At 42.2% G+C, this 24,337-nt stretch overlaps 1 protein-coding gene across 24 annotated transcripts in view; it reads right to left on the reverse strand.

The window, feature by feature from the left end:
* The window catches only part of CAMK2G (calcium/calmodulin dependent protein kinase II gamma), a 263,893-nt gene that overhangs the window by 28,967 nt on the left and 210,589 nt on the right, over positions 1 to 24,337 (reverse strand). For 6 of the 24 annotated variants that reach the window (XM_053310719.1, XM_053310725.1, XM_053310721.1 and 3 more), the window contains 5 exons: positions 23,128 to 23,168; positions 16,145 to 16,177; positions 4,177 to 4,245; positions 2,707 to 2,751; positions 1,038 to 1,086 (listed from right to left, as the gene is read on the reverse strand). In XM_053310719.1, the coding sequence (XP_053166694.1) occupies positions 1,038 to 1,086; positions 2,707 to 2,751; positions 4,177 to 4,245; positions 16,145 to 16,177; positions 23,128 to 23,168 (237 nt within the window). The remainder of the gene's footprint in view (positions 1 to 1,037; positions 1,087 to 2,706; positions 2,752 to 4,176; positions 4,246 to 16,144; positions 16,178 to 23,127; positions 23,169 to 24,337) is intronic. The other 18 variants (XM_053310722.1, XM_053310729.1, XM_053310726.1 and 15 more) reach the window with 3 other exon arrangements.

Genomic DNA, 24,337 nt, shown 5'->3' on the forward strand with positions numbered 1-24,337 from the left:
GAGGGGGTGGGACTTCCTGTCCCTTCTCTCCATTGTACATGGCTACAGTGGGGCAAAATTATAACATCTGGAGAGAACTTAAGAGCTCCAGCAAAGATGGAACTGGTTTGTGCATCATTTTCCACAGGATGAGAGGCCTAACAGGCCTCTCCCATCATTGTTGGAGCTCTCTGCCGCCACCGTTACTTCTTTCCCTTTCCCCAAGGTAAGCAAGTTTTGGTCATTGGTGGAGAGGGTTGGGGTACCAGCTGTCAAAGAGCTGCATTTGCACCTTTCCCAAATTGGAGCTGAGTGCTTCAAGGGCCACCTTAAAGCTTTCTAAATGAACACAAGGGTGTTCATAATCCCTTGTTATGCCAATGGAGACCCTCATTCTCTTCTGGAAGATCATGATGTAGAATTCTGGTGTGCAGGGAAGAAAAAGAGCCAAATAAGTAATATGGTACAAACAGGAGAAACTTCCATTTGCAAAAGTCCCTTTTGGACTAGAAAGAAGTTCCAATCCTGTCTGCTGGGCTTACGCCTGCCATCAGGACAGAAAAGACAGCTAGTAGCTTACCCTTCTGAAGCCTACTGGTGCACAAGGAGGCACGGCGTTGATACAAGAAGCTCTCTCTCTCTCTCTCTCTCTCTCTCTCTCTCTCTCTCTCTCTCTCTCTCTCACACACACACACACACACACACACACACACACACACACACACACAGACTTTTCCTGTGGGTTTTGACAGGCTGAACCAAACAACAATTCATTTGAAAGAAAACTATGCTTTTGCACTTGTGCGAAGAGCATGAACAGAACAAATACTGGAACATTAAAACAAGGCAGAGAACCAGACATGCCCAGCTTGTCAAGTCCAAACTCTAGCCATATCTATACAGCAGCCTACAACCTAAACACCACTTACTCCCAGTTACAACTGAGGAACACTATAGACTGATCCATGTCAATGGGTTGAGGAACCCAGCATGGAGAACTGCTCTGTCTCTGCCACCGGGCCTGAAATCTCTTGCCTCTTTGTTTCCAAGGTACATACCCTTCAGGTCCTCATCTTCAGTGGTGGTATTACAGCTCTCTGTGGAACCCTGTAAGGTAGAACACACATTGATAAATTGAAAAATCAGCATACACAAGACAAGCAGGCTTGCTCTAAGAAAAATGGACACAGGAGAAAGAAAGAAAAAGACCAGCCCAGTGAGAGATCTAGCTATTGTCATTCATGTATTGATAACTTTGTAGATTGATTGCGAGAACATGTTCTATTATAGTTATATTTGGGGCTACGCTTGAAGATAGCCTTGATGCTCCAGTTAGAGCAAAATTCTGTTGTCTGCCTCCTGATAGGATCAGGTGGAGGGAGCATATAAAACTTATATTTGCTCAGTTACACTGGCTGTCTGTACATTTCCAAGTCTAATTATCATGTGTGAGTTAAGGCTGTCATCCTATGAACACTTACTGAAGTGTAAGCCCCAAGGAGCCTAATGGAGCTTACTTACAAGTAAGCATGCTTAGGATTGCATGGCTTCAGCCCTAGGCACATCTGTAGGAATGTCTCCTCCTAAATGAAGCTTTCTCAAACTTTAATATTTACTGGTGAAACCTTACTCTGGGCAACTTCTTCTCAAGGGCTAAAATCTATGGTTTGACAGCAGGTCTATAGACAAAACTTGTAAATCAGGTGTTCAAATTTGAATTAAAATGTATAATTTTTCATTTAACTCAGTCTATCAAGCGGTGTGGCTTTTTCTCCTTTTGCTGTCATTTTGTTTATTCCATTCTTGTTTTTAATTTTGCTTTCTTGTAAGTGCATCAGCTTGGATGTTTTGTTACTTGTGCTTGTTTATGATCGTAATAAACTTACTACTACTTTATTAGAAAAAGATAGTTAATAGGATTTATGACAAAAATGCAAAGAAATGATATTTTAAAGGATGCAATCTTAAGCACACTTTCTAGGAAAGAAGGCTCATTGAACTCTTTACAACCTCTGGATAAACATGCATAGGACTGTGCTACAGGTAACAAGGGAAGAGGTGAAAAACCCATAACGCTTGAGTCCTTTTGTTCCAATATCCATTTGTGGAGGATTTTCGGATTCAGGAAATAAACAACTATTAGAGCTTTACTTATCAAAACATGCCACTGGACCAAGAAGAGAAGGGTGCTACATTGACATTTTGTTGTTATCCACAACAGAAATATTCAAGTTCTTGACAGCTAACTTGCTTCATCCCCTAAGCTATCCTCTTCCGAGCCAATTTGTTCATTTCCATCCATTGAGAAATAAAGTAATTCAAAGCCATGACCAGATCAACAGTAATCACATATAATTTTATTTCATGTCAGTTTTGTCCCTCAGGCCCTCTAGCACAAGCACATGTTTTCCTGTACCTGGAAAGCTTCCTCCGCCTAAAACTTAGTGACTGCTTTAAACACAAAAAACCCACTGTTTCTGAATAAATGTTGGATTTTTCACAACTGGAGTATGCATCTGTACACACACCGATACGTGCGATGCAGCGTGGCATTAATGAGTAGTTCTGCACTTAAGTCTTCTGTCCAGAGCAATCTCTCAAAAGCGGGCGCCTCTTTAGTGACGTAGAAGCTCTGTTGCAAAACATCTAGTAAGTGGAGTATGAACAATGATAGAGTAAGGAGGAATGTTTAGGGTGATGAAGGCCCCTTTAAGAGCCTTCCCTTACCTTTATGCCATCATTAGCATTGTGGACAACAGTAGTTTGTGGTTCCTAATTGAAAGAGGACAGAAATAAAGAATCAGATTCCAGCTCCAAAGCGTTTCTTTCTCTGTGCGGTGTCTGTTGGGAGAGCAAAATGACAAACAAGAACAAAGCACAGACACCTCTATCCTAGGATGGTGTGAGTACACACAACACACCCCCTTGCAGGGCCACTCAGCATTTTGTAAGAGAAAAACCCAACTGTAGTAGCTAAACTAACAAGGAGACAAAGCCATACATGCCTTTTAATATTCCAAATTCCCTTGTGAACCCTGCTTGTCCAGGAAGGTTTTCAATTGTGCTCAAGAAGCAGCCTGTGCAAGGGCAGAAGAGTTTAAATTTTGACAAGCAATTAAGAAAGAAAGAAAGAAAGAAAGAAAGAAAGAAAGAAAGAAAGAAAGAAAGAAAGAAAGAAAGAAAGAAAGAAAGATGTGTCTTTATTTTAAAAAGCCATCACCACCAGCATTTTCCCAAAGCAAAGAGATCTGAGGCAAGGCTTTGTCTCCATGTTTTTCTCCACAGAGTGTATTATTATTCTCTCTAGAGGGACATTCATAATTCCCCTACAAAAAATAGCAGCCAAAGCACCCCAGTGCTCCATCGCAAGGAACACTCAGGCAAAGAACTGGCAAACTTCCACATTTGGCTCAAATTGAGTCTCCAAAATGAGACAATATTTTCAATGACTCAAAAGAGAAGGGGATCTGTTGAGCGTCAAAACAGCAGTTGTTTAAAAAAAAAAAAAAAAGGCCAGTGCATGATGGGGTGTGGTGGTGGGGATTCAAATTATGAAATGTCCCAGGAGGAAAAGAAAACCTCTCTGGAGCATTAAAGAGAGTGAAAAGCAACTATCCCATCTCTAAGAGCCCCTACTAAGCTCTTACACTTGCACTCATTCCTGGGTTATTACGGAGAGGACCAGCCCTTGCCCAGTTCCACTCCCACCCTAGACTCTGCAGCTGCAGCTTCATAAGAAATAGGATGGTGCCCCAATTCTCATGCATTCATCCATCTCTGTCACCCATACGGCTACAGTTTTTAATGATGTCCAGAGAGAAAGCATTTAGGCTGAGCTGTCAAATATACAGGAATGTGTGGCCTGCTGCAAGAGTGTTAGCGGAGAAGATCAGGAAACCCAGGGCATATAAGTCAACAAAATGGTTTCCATTCACTTATCCTTTGGAGATTGGACGACGTTGATCACTCCATCACAGTCTCGCTGTGATTAAATATTGGGAACACTGCAGGCCCCACAAACAGACACCACTGTGCTCTGCACCGCTTACTTGCAAGGGGGCTGGGACAATTCTGGGGGGCGAGGGAATGCAGACAGAACTAAGCCAAAACACAGAGCAGCACAGGCAGCATTCTGGGCAAGGGCAGGAATCAAAAGTAAAAACCAAACAAGGACAAAGAAATGGTTGGGAAAGATACCATGGACATCTGCACTGGGGGCGTTTCTTTTGCTGGGCTTACTACACTGGCTTTGTTGTTGCTCTGTGGCTGAGACAGAAAAACAAATGGTTTAGTTTTCCCCCTGCCCTGCTGGGCAACCATCATAAAAGCATAACAATACTATTGCCGTAATTCCATTCAGTCCCTTCCCAATATCACCCCTGTGGGGGAAAGGAAAAGGAGGGTGCTGCCAGATTCATTTTCTTCCATGGCAGAAGTATACCCAAATACACATGGAAGATTAAATAGGGTTGGCAGAAGAGAAAGGAGATGGGGAAAGATGGTGGGTTTAAAAGCTGGTAGCCTAAATTGGAGTGCTAACTTCACCAAGGAGTGGAGGAGAAGGGAACACATTCAGATGAAGTGCAGCATGAAGTATGGAACAAGCAAATGTTTGACCATGTTCCGAAACCTTGAGCCTGGAGCAGAATGAAGGCAGATACCCATGATAATCCCTAGGTGGGCTGGTCATTAAACACACTTAATGCCCTTCCCAAAATTCACATTTAGGAGGCTGGCATTGGATATATACTGAAGGCCATACAAACCTTGATCACTAAACAGGCTTACTTAAAATCCTTCCTTCCCTGTACAGCTGCTTCTTATGATACCAAGCTGCAAGGAATGGTTGGCTCAGACAGACTAGCAATGCTGCTCTCACAAGGTACAAGACTCCCAAGCTGGGGTCTAGATTCCTATTTTGCAAGAAACAGCTTATCCCAATGCTCCTTCTTCTTGGAGACATACATCAGGTGAGGGCACAAGATATCTCTGGCCACCAAGCACCAGATTCGGTAGGTATTTGATGAACTTAGGTGAATTCAGGGTTTATCAAACTTATTATTGCATCAATGCAGAGCTGAAATGGATTTAGTCTGCAGCATCCACACAGATAACACTGAAAAATCTCCCAGGGTCACATGGCTGCATGTTCACCATTTAAATTGCATTACATTGGCCCAGAGCATAGTCTGAAGGCACACATCAACAGTACTGCAGACACTCAGCAGATCTGCCCCATAAGCTGACTGCATGGCAGCCGACAAGGGACCCCACTGAACTCTTGGAAAAAAAGAACTTGGTATATGTGCAATAAATGCATGATTTAAAAAAAGAGAGCAGTAGACTTCCCCTCAATAAAGTGTAAGGATAGAAAAAAAACTGGCACAGAAATCACATAAACTGTACTACCTTGACCACTACATCATCATGACTGCCGAAGCATCTTCCCGCATCACTATTCATTTTAACAGGTGGCAAAGCCACCTCTCCATTCTGAGTAGTTCCTTATGAGTTCACACACAAACCTGCAGCATGAGTTTGCAAAAGCACACTATTTCATCCTGGCAAGAGTGATCAACTGCATTTTCCAATGTGTGTGTGTGTGTTTTTAAAGTGTTAAAATAAAGGTGACAGATAAACAAATCCTGCCCTCTACAGGGACAAGACAACTGAAAATGTCACCTGCAATGCTAGAGGCCACCTTTATAACATGGAATCACAATCTGCTTGTTTGGCAGCAGTTGCAGAGGCCCCTTTCATACATCTACACAGTGTGAGAGATGCTTCTCCATAGCATAATCCCTACCCCGCTGAAATTTGTGTGGGAATAAAGCAACCCCACAGGCAGCACCCACTACAGTGTTGATTGGGTGTGGGAGACCCATGATATTGGTTCTGATGACAGGATTCCTTGATCCCCACACTCTCTTTCTCCCCAAGAAAGAGAGTAGCATTCAATCATGAGGAAGCATCTCCTACACTGCTGGGTGTGTGAGTTATGGGTGGATGGGGGCAACACCTAATAATTGTATGCAAGCCCCAGAAATACCACACCACAAATCTCAGCTGCAGAAAGAAGCATTGTACCCTACCCTAACATGTTCAAACTTTAATCACCCCCCCAGCCCAGGAAGCCCAGCATCGCACATGCACGGGCAGTATTTACACACAAGTCTTCAAACTCTTATCTTCCAGAATGATGTCCTATTAGATCTACTCACTCCCTAATAGACTCACTCACACACGTATCAAAATGGTTAAGGTACTTCCATATTACTAACACGCCTGAAATTTGATATGCAGTGCACAGCTTAGGACACCCTGATAACTAGAAAAGTCTAAGAATTGGACATTTTTACACCTACCCATTAAAACTCAGAACATGAAGTTTATCTCGCAATATAGAATGTTACTCCAACCAAGAAAGAAAAGCCACACAGGCAATGGAATGCTGGGCTGTCAAAACCTCATTGCCTCATCACACATTTCTTCTCTCTGTTTATCTAGATTTATTATTATTATTTCTTGTTTACACTGTCAGACAGGTGTTATTGACTGGTTTGTTTTATCCAGACATCGAGTCCTCCCCAAGGACCTGGGATGCCAGAATTTTATTGTCAATTGTTATAGATATCGTTGCAGAATATAGGCTGTTCCCAGTAAAGCTGCTTTTTGTAATTGGCTGATGGTGATTTCTGTGGCCCCTATGGTGTTGAGGTGCTCTTCAAGGTCTTTTGGAATTGCACCCAGGGCGCCAATGACCACTGGGATTATTTTGGTCTTTTTCTGCCACAGCCTTTCAATTTCAATTTGTAGATCTTTGTATTTGGTGATTTTTTTCTATTTCTTTTTCTTCTATTCTGCTATCCCCTGGTATTGCTATGTCGATTATTTTCACTTGTTTTTCTTTCTTCTCGACAACGACGATGATGATGATTAATTACCGCCCTTCCAAAAATGGCTGAGGGCGGTTTACAAAGAGGGATAACAAATAAATAAGATGGATCCCTGTCCCCAAAGGGCTCACAATCTAAAAAGAAACATAAGATAGACACCAGCAACAGTCACTGGAGGTACTGTGCTGGGTGTGGATAGGGCCAGTTACTCTCCCCCTGCTAAATAAAGAGAATCACCACGGTAAAAGGTGCCTCTTTGCCCAGTTAGCAGGGGTAACTAGAAATTTATCTTTTCTCTCCTTGAGTGGTTAATTTTCCCTAACAGTTGGGAGGGAAAAGAAGGGGCAAGGAGCTGCTAAGGAGCAATCAGATTAATACAAAGAGATGGAAAGCAGACAGCTGCCAGCTCAACCACCCCTCTCCAGCTTTCTCTGCCTGACTCCAAGGAACATTCAGCTACTAGAACCTCACTAACATGTGGCTACTTTCACTTGTATCACTCAGAAAGGCTCTTAGCTTGGGGTGTGGCGGAGAGTATTTTCAGTCAGTCAGAAGGGTGTATGCTTGAAGACTGAAAGCTAAATGTGTGCACGTACACACCCACACCCACTCTTTCTAAAAAAATGTCACAGGCAATCTCTCTCCCTTTCTTGGCATTCCTACACCCCATCTAAGATCAACTGCACAGACGCTTCAATCCAAGCCAGAATATCCGTCCCAAGCTTTTTGACCTCTTTTACTTATCTAACCTTTTATGCAGCCTGCCTTTTCAGCCTATGTTTCTACCACAACTGTCACAAACAAGAATGCAATTCCACAAAATAGGATTTGTCAGACGACAACATGGGGTTTGCCAGTAGAGTTTCTGAAGCATTAATGATGAAAATTATAATCACAAGTAATTAAAATTAGAATCCTGGAAGGACCATCTTCTTCCACATAAATCGGCCCAGCCCATAAGAAATTGTTGGGAGGGCCTCCTGTGTGTGCCACCTCCATCTGAGATCCAACCGGTGGCCATGCGAGCAAAGTCCTTCTCTGTGGCAGCCTCATCCCTGTAGAACTCCTTCCACCAAGAGATCTGGCTGGCTTCCTCCCTTTTAACTTTTAAACACCTCTTTAAAATGTACCTGTTTGGGGAAGCTTTCCCCTGTCAGTTCTAGTCTTTGGAATTGTTCTAAGCCAGGGCTTGATAAATCCCAGATGCCAGGGAGCCACGGTACCTAGACTAGGATATTAAGCGGTAGAGTTCTTTAAATAACATCTTTATTTATCACAGGCAGCCCTGTTGAAAGTATGTTACTTGTAAAGGAGATAAAGCCAAGTCCATTTACTCTCACTACCACAGTCTCCATCACTAAGTCTGGTAATCTGACAAGTGTCCATTGCCTGGCTCTTACATTTCTGAGCTGGCTCCTCTATCCAAAGGGACTATTTACTATGCTATATTATTACTTGCCGCCATGTGTGTTTTATATTGTTTGTAAACTGCCTTGGAGCTGTACAGTGAAAGGCAGGTTATAAATGATGTGAATAAATAGATGAAATTATGTGCAAATAAAGCAACCTTTTCAAATTCCTCAATTTACTGGCTTAGAATCATAAGTACAGGAGGACCTCAGTATTTGCGGGGGTTCTCTTCTGAGCTAATTCTGTGGATGCTGAAACAGCAGCTAACAAAGCATTAAGGCAATGGAAATCCAGGGGTTAGGTTCCTAGTGACTGAGGGGGAAAAACAAATGCCAAAAAAGTCCCCCAAACACCAAAATAAACTACCATGCTTCACAAACCTTTAGCAGTCTAACAATGCCCCCTTGCAAGGCCCAAAGTCCCAATCTTTCCATAAAAAATCATAGTGATGGGTGGGAATGCCTTTTTAAAATCAAAATGAGCCACAAAATGGCTCCTCATCACAAAATGGTGGCTGGAAATTACCTTTGAGGTTATTTCTGGCCATGCCCAACCCGCAGATACATGAAATTAACCCATTATTTGCCCATTTCCCCCCATATATACCAAGGTTGGGTGTTAATTACACAGTCACAGATATGCGATCCACAGATGTGGAGTCCGTGGATATGGAGGTTTCTCCTGTACATATTCACAACACACGGGCTGATAGAGATTAGACTGAATCTGGATCTGAAATGGGATGCTTGTATGCACTATGTTACAGTAAAATTACCCATGGATCGTTCCAAGAACATAACAATATAAGAACAGCCCTGCTGGATCAGGCACAAGGACCATCTCATCCAGCATCCTGTTTCACACAGTGGCCCACCAGATGCCTCTGGGGAGCCCATAGGCAAGAGGTATGTGCATGCCCTCTCTCCTGCTGTTGCTCCCCTGCAACTGGTATTGAGAGGCGTCGTGCCTCTGAGGCTGGAGATGGTTCACAGCCATCAGTCTAGTAGCCATTGATAGACCTGTCCTCCATGAATCTGTCTAAGCCCCTTTTAAAGCCATCCAAGCTGGTGACCATCACCACATCCCATGGCAAGCAATTCCATAGATAAGAAAGAGGCTTCTAAGACCAATTTTATGAGGTGTACAATATACATACTTGACACACAATTTGTATCTGACAAGGAGGCAATATTCAGCCAGCAGATTTCAATCAACTACAGGGTGTATGTCTGCTAAAATATACCACCCCCCTTCAATATCCAGTGATGACCCCTTTAGTCCTAGTTCTCACTGCGGTAGTAAACTAATGTCTAGGCTGGCCCACTTCAGAGTATAGGTGGGGGCTTCACATGATGGAATGATCCCCCACCCAAAATATAGTTTCTACATGCAGAGGTTTTTTGTTTTTGTTTTTAAATTAAATGGAGGAGTATTCTATTATGCAAGTCCTTGCCGGCAGTCTGAAGTGATACAGCCCACCCATAGGTTTATCAAGACAGATTATCAAGGCAGACAGACAGGGCAGTATAATGCAGTCTCTAAGCCACATGGATATGGAAGTACTTAAAAACACTGTTACCTAATGTAGTCTCTCAGCAGGACTTTCTTATATTAACTGCTTTAACAATATAGAACCAGAGCAAATTAGTGTCAGTTCTTTTCTTGCTAGGAATCTGGACTGTTGTAGAAAGAAAAGTACATAAGACCAGCACTGTTGGATCAGGCCCAAGGCCTATCTAGTCAAGCATCCTGTTTCACACAGTGGCCCACCAGATGCCTCTGGGGAGCTCACAGGCAAGAGGTATGTGCATGCTCTCTCTCCGGCTGTTGCTCCGCTGCATGTGGTATTGAGAGGCATTGTGTCTCTGAGGCTGGAGGTGGTCCACATTGATAGACCTGTCCTCCATGAATTTGTATAAGCCTCTTTAAAGCCATCCAAACTGGTGGCCATCACTACATCCCATGACAAAGAATTCCATAGATTAATTATGTGCTGTGTGAAAAAGTTCTTCCTTTTGTCAGTCCTAAATTTCCCGACCTTCAGTTTAATGGGATTACCCCTGGTTCTAGTGGTGTGTGTGTGTGAAATTTCTCTCTGTCCACCCTCTCCACTCCACGCATAATTTTACACACCTTGATCATGTCTCCCCTTAGTCACCTCTTTTCCAAACTAAAGAGCCCCAGATGCTGTAGCCTAGCTTCTTAAGAAAGGTGCTCCAGGCCCCTGATCATCTTGGTTGCTCTTTTCTGCACCTTTTCTAGTTCTACAATATCCTTAAGATACAGTAACCAAAGCTGTACACAGTACTCCAGATGTGACCTTGAATATGGTCAATACACTTCTGGCAACTTATGGAAACAGAATTTGTCCTGGGCATAAAGGTGGAGTCTGATGAGCATACCACCTTGTCTCTCTGAAAGATCCATAACTCAGGGTGAGAAGACAGTGTCTATCATTCCCCTCTAGCAGAAAACAAGGGCTGCCAGAAAAAGTTCTCCCGAGTCAGGAACTTTAGAAGAACTTTATTATAAGATGATATATAGGTGGTACTTGACACCCAAAAAATTAGCATTAATGTATAAAAATGTAGCAAACAAATGTTGGAAATGTGGACATTGTGAAGGAACTTTTTTTCATATGTGGTGATCTTGCGGGAAGGCAAAGGCCTTTTGGGATATGATATATAATGAGTTGAAGAAAATTTTTTAAATGACATTTTAATCCTTCCTGCTGGGAATAATGCCAGGAGAGTTTTCCAGAAGAAATTTAACATTTTTTATGTCTGCAACCACAGTGGCCAGAATAGTATATGTGCAGAAATGGAAGGACAATGAAATGCCCTCAAAAGAAGATTGGTTGATAAAAATGTTGGAATATGCTGAGATGGCAAAACCTACAGTACTGATAAGGGATGAAAACCTGGAATCTTTTAAAGAAGATTGGAAGCCATTCTTACTATACATAAAGAACTATTTTTCTAATATGGACCTTTCAGCAGGGTTTGAAATTTAATAATAATAGCAGGTTGGCTAGAGCAAAATCGAGTTTGCAATGTGTAGGATATATGTTTTGAATTACTATAGCAATGGTTGATTTGTATAGTTAATGAATCATGCAGATTGATGAGTGGGAAGTCTATATTTACTTAATTAGATGTAATGGGATTGTTAAGATATTGTAAAAACCAATAAAAATTTTAAAAAGCAAAAGGAACTTTAGAAGAACTTTGGTAAAAAGACGTTTCCATCAAGTCTGTAAATTCCCACTTTGATGGTTGCCTAGAAGAGAGAAGAGTCCTTAGCACTCCATCACAACAGCTGAGTTGTTTCAGTCACTGTCACTCAATCTCCACGCTGTTGGGTGAAACAGAGCTGGCTGTGGAGCACTGGATCCTGTGATAAGAAATCCTTTCAGCTTGGGAGTTTCCAGTGGGATTGCTGATATTGTAAGTTAACCCAAGAACAATGAACATTTTGGCCAATGTGAACAATTAGACGAGAACAATTTCTGCAATTTGTTCTTATATTCTGGACTAGAGAGATCAGGCGGTGTGAGCAGCCTGTCCTATCAGCTTGCATCAAGGATGTTTGCTTCTATGACATCTTGCACTGATGTTCTGTCATGAACTTCTTCAGCTAGATGCTCCCTTGAAGCAATGAGAAATCTGCAGGAAGATCTTTTTATGAAGAGGCTATTTGGATTCTCTGACCATCATTCTGCGGAACCAATCTGCTACTATAATTTAAAGCTCCTACCAGATACTCCAGCCACCTAATGACGCAGTGGAGAAAGGTTGCCGGTTTGAATCCCCACTGGTATGTTTCCAGACTATGGGAAACACCTATATTGGGCAGCAGCGATAGAGGAAGATGCTGAAAGGCATAATCTCATACTGTGTGGGAGATGGCAATGGTAAACCCCTCCTGTATTCTACCAAAGACAACCACAGGGCTCTGTGGGCGCCAGGAGTCGACACCGACTCAATGGCACATTTTTCTTTTACCAGATGCTCCATCTTACTGGTTAGGTAACGTATGACTACCTCAGGATGGCATAGGCAGATATCAGTGATCATAGGTAGACACTCTTGTGTGGCAGGAACTTGTAGAGCCATTTTAGATGCAGTGCTGCCTTTTCCCCTTGTTGAAGGAAGATTGCTGCATTACATTTCTCTGCTAGTTGCCTTCGTTCAGGACCATTCAGGCTTGATCGCTTCAGATCCACAAGGCTTTCAGGCCTGCTGGGACTCTGACAGGATTTCTGTGGCTAGACTTTGTGGACAGTTCTTGATAGTCAATAAAATATTCCTCTTGTTCTTGTCTTCATCAAGGACTTCTTGGAGGTCCAGCAAAAGAGCAACCAGGAAAAAAAGCACTAACCCAGCCACACGTGGGGTTCCAGACAGATGTCTCAAATGCCAACATGCACATATCTTCTGGTTACATTAACTGCCGTGGATCTGGAATTAAAAATGAATTGCATCCAAGGAAAAAATCCATCAGGATCTGCTAAGAGGGAAATTTTATCAAGCCAAGTTTGAGTTACAGATGCAGATTCAAGTGGCTGGCTCCTTAACCCACAGGTAGACTTCCTTTGTTTAGAGACCAAGTGGTTTAGAGACGGACCAAAGACCAAGTTGGTGACTGAGGCATTAAAGGCGGTGCTGAAGCTTTGTAATTTACAAAGTCTTTTTAAATTGTTGCCTTCAACTCATTTCTTGCAGGGGTCTTTCTGATACACTTTCTGCATCTGTAGCAGAAGTCATACCTGCTACTGGAGATCAACAACAGGAGCCTTAAAATGTCCCATGATGCTGCCTGTATACATCTGCCAGCTAGTTAGTAGTTTCACATCTGAATAAGCTAAAACATTTGTCTGTCATTTGAGGAAAGGCAGTTCATGGCTTTTGTAGCCCTTGGAAAAAGATAGCTCACTTGGGGTGAGATCTGGTAAGGAAAAGGGATGATCTCTACAGGGAATATGGACCTGACTGAAAATAGTTAAGTCCATCTCCTCCAACTATTATTCATCTTCCTTTCCAAATGGAAGCCACCAAAGGTTTGAATCTGGCTGGTGAGCAGAGCTGCACTACCCAATCAGATGTCTATTCCTTTGCTAACATCCAGGGAGAAGAGAAGACTCCTTTTGCTGAGGAGAGTTAGGAGTTGTGTATCATTCCTGGGTGGGAGGTTCCCTCTTGTCCAGCTAAGGCAGAGTTCCACTGGTGCATAAATAGGGGGTCCCTATGCATGACCTCACTAAAAAGCCTAGAGTGGGAACAAGAGCTGAGGGAACCTATCCCAGAAGAGCTGTCTGAAGAGTGGCTGCTCAAGGGGAATCTATGCCCCCACATTCTGGGTTTAGGCCTGAACCTGCAACAGTCTTTTTGTGGTTCCTGTGAGTCCTTTTGCTTGCAAACATAGAGTAGGATTGCCTGTAGGGAATATCCTCAGCTCCAGTAGTCACTACTCCTCTTTAATGAGAAAGAATTGTTCCAAGTTAAGAAACATTAAGTAGGCACCATCCCCACTAAGATCAGGGGAAAGATGAAGGACCCCTGGGTAACACACCCCTTCTATGAAAAAAGTTCATCTTGATTTGGAGCCTGGTGACCATCTTGATATAACCGCTTCCCTAAGATGGAGGTCATGGTAATCTCATGCTGGCTTTCAGGGACTTTGCTGCTATCCCAGTGCATGCACCAGTGCTGCTAGGTCCAAGGCAGGTTGCAACATTGTCACCTCGCTGCTTTGCTAAGGGGAAATTAAAGAAGTACTTCTCATGGCACAGTTATCAGGTGCTTCAGTGTCTTTCCAGGTCTCCAGCCATCATTCCAGCCTAGAGGAAAAGATCTGTCTGAAAGCAGGCTATCATATTGCCCCTTACCCCCTGTGGGAAGAATAGAGTTGGGATGTACCTTGTGTTGCCTCCAGTACCTTGTGTTGCCTCCACCGCTCTGCTCCATTGTCAGGTATTGTGCTGCCTTGGTGCATAACAGCATGCTGGCACAATCCTGAAGGCACAATCCTTGCTGGATGGATGATGGCACTACTAAAATGTGGCCATCCACCCTGTAAAGGGCTCTGTCTCCACAACATATCAGGGGGGAAACTCCTGTTTTCCATTTCTTCATTTAATTTTGAGAGGCAAGTGTTGAATAAGATCTGCATAGGCCCTGCTTCTCTACCACTAGGCAGGCCTGGGAGGGCATGGAACCTCTCCCCCTTGAAAGCATCCATAAATGAAGTGTTGTCCTTTCCTCCTGACTCAAGGGGAGCAGCCATTTGTAAGCATTTAGAGAAGTCCTCTGAAAGGCATGGAATGATGTTGATTCATGAGTGTTTGGTCTGAAGGAAGCTAGAGTTCCACCCTCACAAGCAACATGGAGTAACAGGCTCTCCTCTGTTTTAGTATTTGATTGTGCAGGTGGGTATCCACCATAAAACATTGCAGAACATTACCAGCTCCTAACTGAAGTGGTCCTGTTCAGGGATCCAGTCAGCCTGCAAAAGGAGCTTTGTAATGCTGTTCAGGACTTCTGGGGGCTGGAAGTTTGGTGAGAGAGGAGAAAGAGAGCAGCATTTTCTTTTCTACCCTGAAACTGTTCCCTACTGGTGCACTAAAAAGCCCAGGTTTCAGACCGCCAGCCCTTAACAGGAGCACTTAATGACAGAGGAGTGAGGGAGGTTTTTGGAGAGTGAAAAAGTTAAAATATGTAACCCCCCCACCCCGCTTTCCCCCTCCTGAAACTACTCCATATAGTTTGTAGAGATTTTTTTCCAGCCTCATGATATGCCTTCCCTTGATTCTAATCCTCATCTTCAGATTACTATAAATGAAAAATTAGGAACCCAAGCAGACCATTTCTCTTCATCACCCTCCATTTCTACCCTCAGCTTTCAATAGGTCCTGGAAGTCACTGAGAATGGGTCCTTGTAGGGTTGTTTTGAGGTTTTATTTTCCCCCTTGTAATTTACCAATATACTTCTGCATAGCTCAAGTCTCCTCCAAGCATGCAGAAACTGCTCTCTTATTTTTGAGTGGCCACATTTCACTTCTGAATTGATAGACAAAGAACAACTCAAGTTTCGGATACGAGGGAATGATGATTATCATTTATCCAGCACATCCCAGGGAAAATACACATTCATATGAAGAGGAAATGGATGTGAAGCATTACCAGGTATTTATTAATGCCAACCAATGCTGGCATTAATGCCAACCACATTCTTTTGATCTTTAGAGGGGATGGGAGTGAAGGGAGAAAAAGAAAAGACAGAAAAACATTTTGGATCCTGAGATACTGGGATGCAATTCTGGAAGGGAGGAGGAAGTTAATGGCAATTGTGAGCCACACAAAATGGTGTTGTGCCCACACCATTCATCCATGACATCAGGATGAGTCAGTTTTACACTGCAGGGCTGCCTGCACCAAGGATGGCAGCAGTAACACCGTGCAAGGCAGCCTCCTATGTCAATTTCAGCACTTCTGGAATGGAATATTCAAGATACCATGCCCCCACAAGAGTACAAAGACTATGCCTTCTTAGCCAGATGAGAACTATGCTGCATAACAGATTCAGCTTTTTGGAAATTGTTTTCCAATTCACTCAATATCCAAAGCTGAATTTAAAAGGTATCCAATTTTTTAAAAAGTCAAACAGGACTCTTTCCAATGGCCTTGCCTACAGCATCATCCTTTTTGTGAGGACATGGACCTTTTGAAGTGCAAGATGTCTCCCCATCCCACCCCTCCTTGCCCAGACATGCTATGTGGGGTGATGAGCACAAGCTGGGCGTGCATGGCATGAGAATGGTGACTGCACAGGATCACAGGCAGCTTATGGGAGGTGCTCACCATCAAATGCACGCTGGAGCTTGACTTCCTTTTCTGGGCACACCATTGAGAGGAGGAAAGAGAAGGAAAGAAGAAATGAGAAGCAGATATAATGTTGGCACATGTGTCAGCGGAGAACCTGCTGCCAACCATGTTCCTCCAGTAAAGGAACAAGATGTCACAGACACCTGGGCTCATGGAAGCCAGTGATCATAAACCAAATGCAGAAATCTGAAGACACAACATTCCAAACTAAGGGGGAGGGTACACACACACACACACACACACACACACACACACACACTCAGCATGGCATAGGAGAGACTAAAACTAGCAGACATTTTCTTCTCAAAGTATCTCCAATATAGGAAAGGATGAGAAAGGTTTGCCTGCAAATGACTATGAACCACACACATTTCCCGTCAAAAGGCATCACAACCACTGATTAAAGATGATGGCAATGAACAATGAATGCTATAGGACTAGAGTACGTTTATTCCCAATGGCCCAGTTCCCTGACTGGTATTTAAAAGTCTGCCATTCCTTGTAAAAATGGCAAACATATACCTTTTTCATGCAAATAAATAATGTTTGATTGCACTGGACTGGGAATGGAGCTGCCGGGACAATTACACATGCACAATTCTATTTAGTGTTCCCTCTAACAGGAATTCCTAGATGTGGTGGACTACAACTCCCAAAATCCCCAGCCAAAGTCCACTGCTGCTGGGGATGCTGGGAGTTATAGCTGAACAACATCTTGGAATCCCTGTTAGAGGGAACACTGATTCTAAGGTATACACACAGACATTCATATAGAGCAGCATGCTCAAGCTCTTCCAGAGAGAGGCATCCATTCAGCACCCTTTCCCTAACACAAATATCAGGATGAAGTAAAGTAACCCCACAAGGTCCTTTTAATCTTTGTCAGAATCCATGCACACTTTTTGCTCTGCCAAAGACCACCACCCTGAGAACTCACACATAAAAGATGAAACTGTATTAAAAACACATTCACACAGATAAAAGATGGGTCAGACTAGCAGAGAGGTGTGTGTGCACCAATAGGAATGAAAAGAAAGAGGCATGTAGAAATGCTCAGCAGGTGGAAATATATGAATGAAAAGAGCAAAGTGTAAAAGGAAAGCAGGTACCTCAAGGTACACATTCAAGATGAGGATTTTATCTGGTGAGGCTAGAGTGTTTAAGCACTCTTCTCAGCCTGCCCCAAACAGGTGAGAAGCATGGTATTTTGTGAGTCAATTGAGGGAAAGGATGAAACTTTATGAAACAGAGAACAGAAACAGCTAAAAACAGACCTTACAAGGTGTGGGACACTTCCCAGATACACTGACTGGGCAGAAAGGAACCAAGCACAAGCCTATGATGATCAGGGGCAGGAGGACCATGGGAGAAGGAAAGCCAGAAACTGCAGGAAGAGAGTGCAATTTGCACTACTGCTACTACAAATATTTATATACTGCTCTTCAACCAAAGTTTTCAAAGTGGTTTACACTGAAAAATCAATAATACATAAATAAATGGTCCCCTGTGCCGCACACAATCTAAAAAGAATCCTAAGGTGGATACCAGCAGCAGCCACTGGAGGGATGCTGTGCTGGGATTAAATAGGGCTAGTTGCTCTCCCCCTGCTAAATATAAGAGAATCACCACTTTAAAAGCTGTCTCTTTGCTCAGTTAGCAGGGGTATCTCTGCACATGTGCTCAAGGGTTTGATTATAATTGAACGGATAACTCAGCACCTAGAATATGTCATATTTCCTTCTTCCTTTCTGGCAGGCACTGTTGCCCATATGTGACATGAATCATGTTCTTGCTAAGAAAAATGAATCCTATCCTTCTACCCAGCGGGCTAGTTATCCCCTTCCAAACAAAGCCTGATATAATTCTCTTTTCCAAATGCCAAGATTTCAGCCTTCTGGGACATGCTCTAAACACCACCTTGTTCCTCAAATATCAGTGAGGCATCCACACAGTACGGGCAGAACCACCATAATCTGTGGGTATATCCACAATCATTCTATCTCATTAGGGAATTCTGGGAGCAGTTGTTTAGGTGTGGGGAGAAGTTGGGGTCCCTAACAGAACTATCATCACCCTCATAAATGAAAATTCCTGGAATCCTTTGGGAGAAACTATGACAATTAAAACTGGTATAAAAGAGATCTAAGATAACAGGATAACAGGTTTTTTAAAAAATTTTTTACCCTAAATTCCTGTTCTTGAAGAAGAAAGGAGACTATTCAAATGCTCCTTCAAAATAACCCTTCCCATCACACCAGGAGACAGGGCCCTATAAAACTGAGGTTCCCCACAATTCCAACTCCTTGGAAGGGGTTTCTCATAATTTTTTCCAGTTTAGACTAGAAAAAGCAGGACCCACCAACTAAAAGAATAAATGTGCAAATGTGGCCAAGATGAACAAAAAAGCCACAATGTAAAGAAAAGGAGAGAGGAAGAAAAAATTCGAAGAAAACCGACTTGCCTCCCCATACCTAGTCTATTGTCTAGAAGGATGACTTGTGGACCCAGCAGCAGCTGTACCCTACAGAGTATGATTGCTCAAGTAACATGTATGTTTGCAAGGAACATTTTGAATAATATATCACCACCACCACTCCTCCAAAACAAGAGGATTTATGGACTTGATCCATCAACATATTGTAATTCATTATTGGAATTCTATTATTATTGGAATCCTTACAATTCTATATTGCACATTTTTGTACAGTTACAACTGAGTGGTGCTGCTCTTGTGTGTATGTGTTTTTGTTTGTTTCCTTCTTTCTGGTGGAGCCCCCCCTCCCCCCTTTACTTTCTTTCTGTGTGTGTCAATCTTCTTAATGTTAACATGCTTTGGTTTTCTTCCAGAAAGATCAATCATTCAGGCCTTGGGAGTACTATTTTAAAAAAGCGGTGTATTTGTTCACTGGAATAGAAAATCGAATCTGTCTAACCTAAACGTTTGCTTACACACACAGGAAAAACATCCTTCAATTAGTGTAGATGGGCCAGATCTTTTTTCAAAGTTCAAACCCAATTTAGCTGATGTTTACCAATTATGAGACCCCTGAAGTTCCTTTTGAAACTAGGATTCTGAACCTACCACATTCCGTTATGCTGAATGGTTCCTCTATATCTGCAGAGGTGCTACAGAGAACAGTGAATAAAAAGCACCATTTTAAATAGATATTTAAAATATTTTTTAAAAAACTAGAGAAAAATAAGTTATATTAAAGTTTCCCTTTAAAATGCCATTGCTTAAATTGTCTTTGAATGTAAAAGAAAGATGGTGCTTGTGGTGATAAAGCTTCTGACAATGGATTATTCAAGTTAGTGTCATTTACAAAATGCTCACAAACACTGTAATTATTAAGAGAACAAAGCTGTCAGGATCTTTGGAGTTTGGCTGCTCTGAGGGAAAGGGTTTTAATTTTGTTTGGCTTATGGCCGTAAATAAAATGATTGATTGATTGATTGAGGGAAAGGGAAATTGTCCAACTATGATTAAACCTCACAAAGGTCCAAGCAACAGGGACTTTATAGGGGAAGACTGAAGACAGGGACAGGATCCCAAGAAGTAGGGAACCAGCGAATCCCAGATTCAAGCTCAGTGGAAGAAGGATCAAATGGACCAAGAAAAATGAATTGTAGAAGAGAGTCGGTGAAGGAAAAGGTGACTTAAGGGAATGGACAGAGTAGAAAGGGATCTGAATTAATTTTGCATATTGGCTTTGACTACCAGCATTCTGTCTGTTGTTGTAGGCTTCTAATTAGTTTATACTCACTCTCTTCAAATTCAGTATGACCCTCCATCAAACCCAAAGATAACTATTTTCTATGTAAAAGAGAAACTAGGGGAATATACTTGACTTTTGAAGTTAAGCATTCTAAATATGCCACACTAGGTTATTATTGTAGTTATTCTTTTACAAATTATGAATATTTAAGACTCTGCCAATGAAACAGCACAATGTTTACTTTCCATATCATGAAGAAACAATGTACTGCCCAGTAATTACCAGCCCTAGCTTGTGCAAAGTTCTAGGCACTTAGTCTTCAAGTATATTTAATGTCTCTACAAACATAAACAGAGTAGAAAGTCAATCATTTTCCTTGGTGATTGAGACTGTGATTCAAAGGCAATGATTTACAACAGGGCTGAACAATGTTGGTCCTCCAGCTATTTTTGTACTACAACTGCCATCATCCCTAGCCATAGTGGCCAAGAATTGGGGATGATGAGAACTGAAGTCCAACATCTACAGGAGGGCTGAAACTATGCAGCCCTGATTTAAGTTATGCCAATTTAAATCAATCCCCCCCACTGGAACATACTTAAGTATGTGAATGATGCATTTTCTACCCCACTGAGCAGTCACAGCCAGATTCCACAACTCTAGGATTCAAGGGCATGGCTTCTGGTTCAGCCGACATGGGTTGAGTCCAGGCAAATCTATTTCCCCCTCAAAATAAGCACTGCCTGTATTGGTCACCAACTAGTTAAAATTGTGGCCCACTAATTCCTCTCTCTCCCTCACACACACACACCCCTCTCTATATCTGAAGAGGTGCTGCAGAACACTAACCAGATCCTCCAGTCCTTCCCCAAGAGATTTTGCACCTTATACTTTCATCCTCTTGGTCCTCCTCCTTTCCAGTTTATCTGTATTCTTCTTGGAACCCAGAGCTCACCACCGGATTCTAATGGTCCTACTTAAACCTACTTGCCTAACTACTTAAAATAGCATACATGCACTGTTTTTAAGTAGCTGTGCTTAAAAGTATCACTGGGGCTAACTTTTATGTGCACGGCAGTGCTGGCTGATCGGTAACACCAGTGTTGTGCATCCTGGCAGTTGTTTCCCATCCTATCCTCAGATAGGCAAGAAGCTGACTCTTTCTCCTTTTTCAATATTGAAAATTGAAATCCTATATTTTAATTATTACACTTATAAAATGGATTACAACCATCCTATCAGGTAACTCAGTATAATTCCTATACAACAGATGAGCAGATGAAGCTGAGAGAAGTTTCCCTAAAGCCACCTAGTGTGTTCATGGCAGAGAGGAGATTCAAACCAGTGACTTCCTGATTCATACCTCAGTCACCTGGCTACTATGCAACACAGCCCAAACATCCAGTATTACATTTCAGGGCTACAATTCCAATAGAGCTAACATGGATGGCTATTCCACTGCTCTAAAAATGCTAGCTTCCACGACAGTCATCTGTAAGCTGCTCATTAAAGACTTATGGCAGGAAGTAGATATACCAACTTGGGAGTAAAAACTGTTTTGCGTTATTTGCAATTGCATTGGTTGAAGGAAAGAGTTTTGGTTTTTTTAAAAAACAAAAAAGAACTGAACGGTCATGCCAAAAGCATACTCTCTACTTAGGATAGATGGTTCGTGGGCACAACGTCTTCCCTTGAACAGGGTTAGCAATAAAGAACTTTGTGGAATAAGACTCTGCTGATAGAAGTGTGTTGGGTTCAGCTCTTGGGCTTCAGTTTCTAAGCAATATTTATGCGGGACAGCCCCATTTCAGTAGCAGAACCAGCTGAATTACACTGGCCCAAAGCAAAGTAAAGGTCACAACATTCTAGACAAATCACAGCTCTGGACCAGACTTACATGGTAAGCTATTTCCTCACTTGAAAAGTAAGCTGCACATGTAAACTCCTTCCTCATTCACCATGTACCCCAATAAACTTGGCTTCTTTTCCCAGCAGGTGCAAAGACCAGAGATGTTATTGCATGTAGACATTTGGAAATAATATTCAGAAGTGAGAAATCCGTATAAAAATGAATTATTCCAGATGGTTCCACTTCTTGTAGAATGGTAAGCATAATCACGTTACAGTCCAATGTCCACAGTAATCAAGCAGTTCTTTAAAAGGGTGATGGCTTTTGACTTGTATGGAGTAAAAGCTCCACAGTGCAATCTATAATGCATACATAGAATTGTCTTTGACACTGCAATGAATGAGAAATGATCCTTAGTAGATAGGCCACCTCTGGGCATGCACTGGAGTCTGCATGCATGCAAGGAGCCAAAAGATTGAAGCTTAGGCTATTTTATGGGCAATGGGAGACATGAGTTGAGATCTTCCGAACAGGAAAGTTGTCATGACTACCTTTTGCCCTACAACATTAATTTCTGCATTTAGCTGACACTTCGCTTGTTCCGATCTCTGTTGTTATTATTTAATTGTAACTTCTTTGATGAACACTAGAACCCAGGAATTTGTGAAAACTTAACAAGCTGTAATTTTAAAAAAGCAGAGGGAGTGTTTCCAGCCCACAGCTGTAAAGAAGAAGAAAAAAACCTGAAAATGCATAATTAGTTTCTTTAAACAAAGTAACAGGTATAGGCATTTAGCACTGGTCCCAATACTTCTAATTCATTTCCCCCCTCATTGTGCTTTACCAACCCCATTTTCATTGCCTTATTTTTTAGTGTCTCAACATTTACTCATATTGAGGGGGGCACAGATGAGTAAACTCACATCATATTGATATTCTTTGCCATTTAAACAAATGTTAATATCTATACACACTCTGCTGCCTAACAAATGGAACACCCCGCCCCCAAATGTTTTCCACTAAAAATGTGGTGTTTCTGGTCTCCACAGAGCATCCCCTCACTGCAGGATTCCAGACTGCCTTCAGTTGCTCTAAATATGAGAACTATGATCCAATCTGAGGAAGGCTAAGGAAGCAATACAGTGCACTCCAGAACAGGTCACCAGAACTATTGAAACCTTGGGCAATTGTCAATACCAGAAGATTCAGAGGAAAAGCAAAGGCCAATGATGCAGAGAGAAGAAGCATCTATGTAGGGAAGGTGTACAGAAAGTCTCAGCAGGAGATACTGCCATTTTTTTCTTGTAGAAGTTATCTTGTGTCTTTGGGTGAGGATATGGATTTCTGTGGAACAGACCGGAAAGTAACAGGCTGGGCTAGAATCCAAAACCTACCTTTACTCCATCTGACTTCTTGTTCAGTAAACTTTTGGCAGCTGCAGAGAGAAACAAGAGAAGCAAGTGAGATTCGTTTGTAAACTCTAGCTCTCTTCCCCTTAGTCTCATGGGAGTGTTAGTAGACAGTTTCTCTTACTAATTAGGATGACTGCAAAGGCCAAGACAGATTAATCTTACGCTCCTGCTTGTTTAAAACAACACTCTATGCAAGGGCGACAGCCTGCCCAGCATTCACAACCTTACAAAAGAATCATGCTTTTCCAAAGAGACTGCTCAGTAAAACAGGTCTTCAAAGCTCCTGAGATTTTTTTCAATTTTCCATTATTTCCCCCTTCCTTCCAATATTCAAAGCTAACAGTGAATATTGATAAGACAATTAAAAACCCTTTTAAATTCTGAATGCCCTTGAATACATTTATTTAAGGTTGCTTCACACAAGGCAAACTTTATCCAGGGAAGTCACCAGCATTTCTAAGCGAGAGCCCATGCACAGTTTAATGTGCCTCACAAATGCAGAAGTATCTTGATCACTGGAAGTTCTGGCTGCATGTATGATTTCCAAGGAGAAAATTTTGCCTGTGCAATGGCCTTGCATAGATATTACCTCTAAGAAGTAGAGGTGAACACCACAGACAAGATGTGGGTATCCTAAGTACTATGAAAAACACAGTATACCAGTGAGAATCCATGTGAAATAATCAAGAAAAGATGGATGTTGCTGATGTAGAGTGGTGGAACAGAAGCAAGGCAGCACTGGTAGCTGCCAAGAGGAAGAGCCCCCAAAAAGACCATGTGCGAGATGAAGGTTAATCATTTTGCCTTCAAAAAGGCAAGGCTACGCCACCTTGTTTCACATGAACAATTTGCAACGACACACACAAACACAGGTACACACACGTATGCAGAACATGATATGCTGCATGTGTAACAGCGGGCCGCAGGAGGATCCCAATTGCACACATGAGCCCACATACCCATGCCCAAGGGCTACATTTCAGCATGTTCATTTACAACAGCAAAGCACCTTTTGCTCGTAGTTCTGTGCAGTCTACCAACTATCTCAACAGACGCTCATTTGCACATAAGCTATTGCTGTGCAAACAATGCGCCATGGCTGGTGCAGGATTCTAGGGGTATGGTGAAATAAATGAGTTAACAGATCTTTGTGAATGAACTGTTTAGGTCATATCCACAGAAAAATATGAGA

The sequence above is a fragment of the Hemicordylus capensis genome, chromosome 3, assembly GCF_027244095.1.
Source record: "Hemicordylus capensis ecotype Gifberg chromosome 3, rHemCap1.1.pri, whole genome shotgun sequence".
NCBI classification, from domain to species: domain Eukaryota; kingdom Metazoa; phylum Chordata; class Lepidosauria; order Squamata; family Cordylidae; genus Hemicordylus; species Hemicordylus capensis.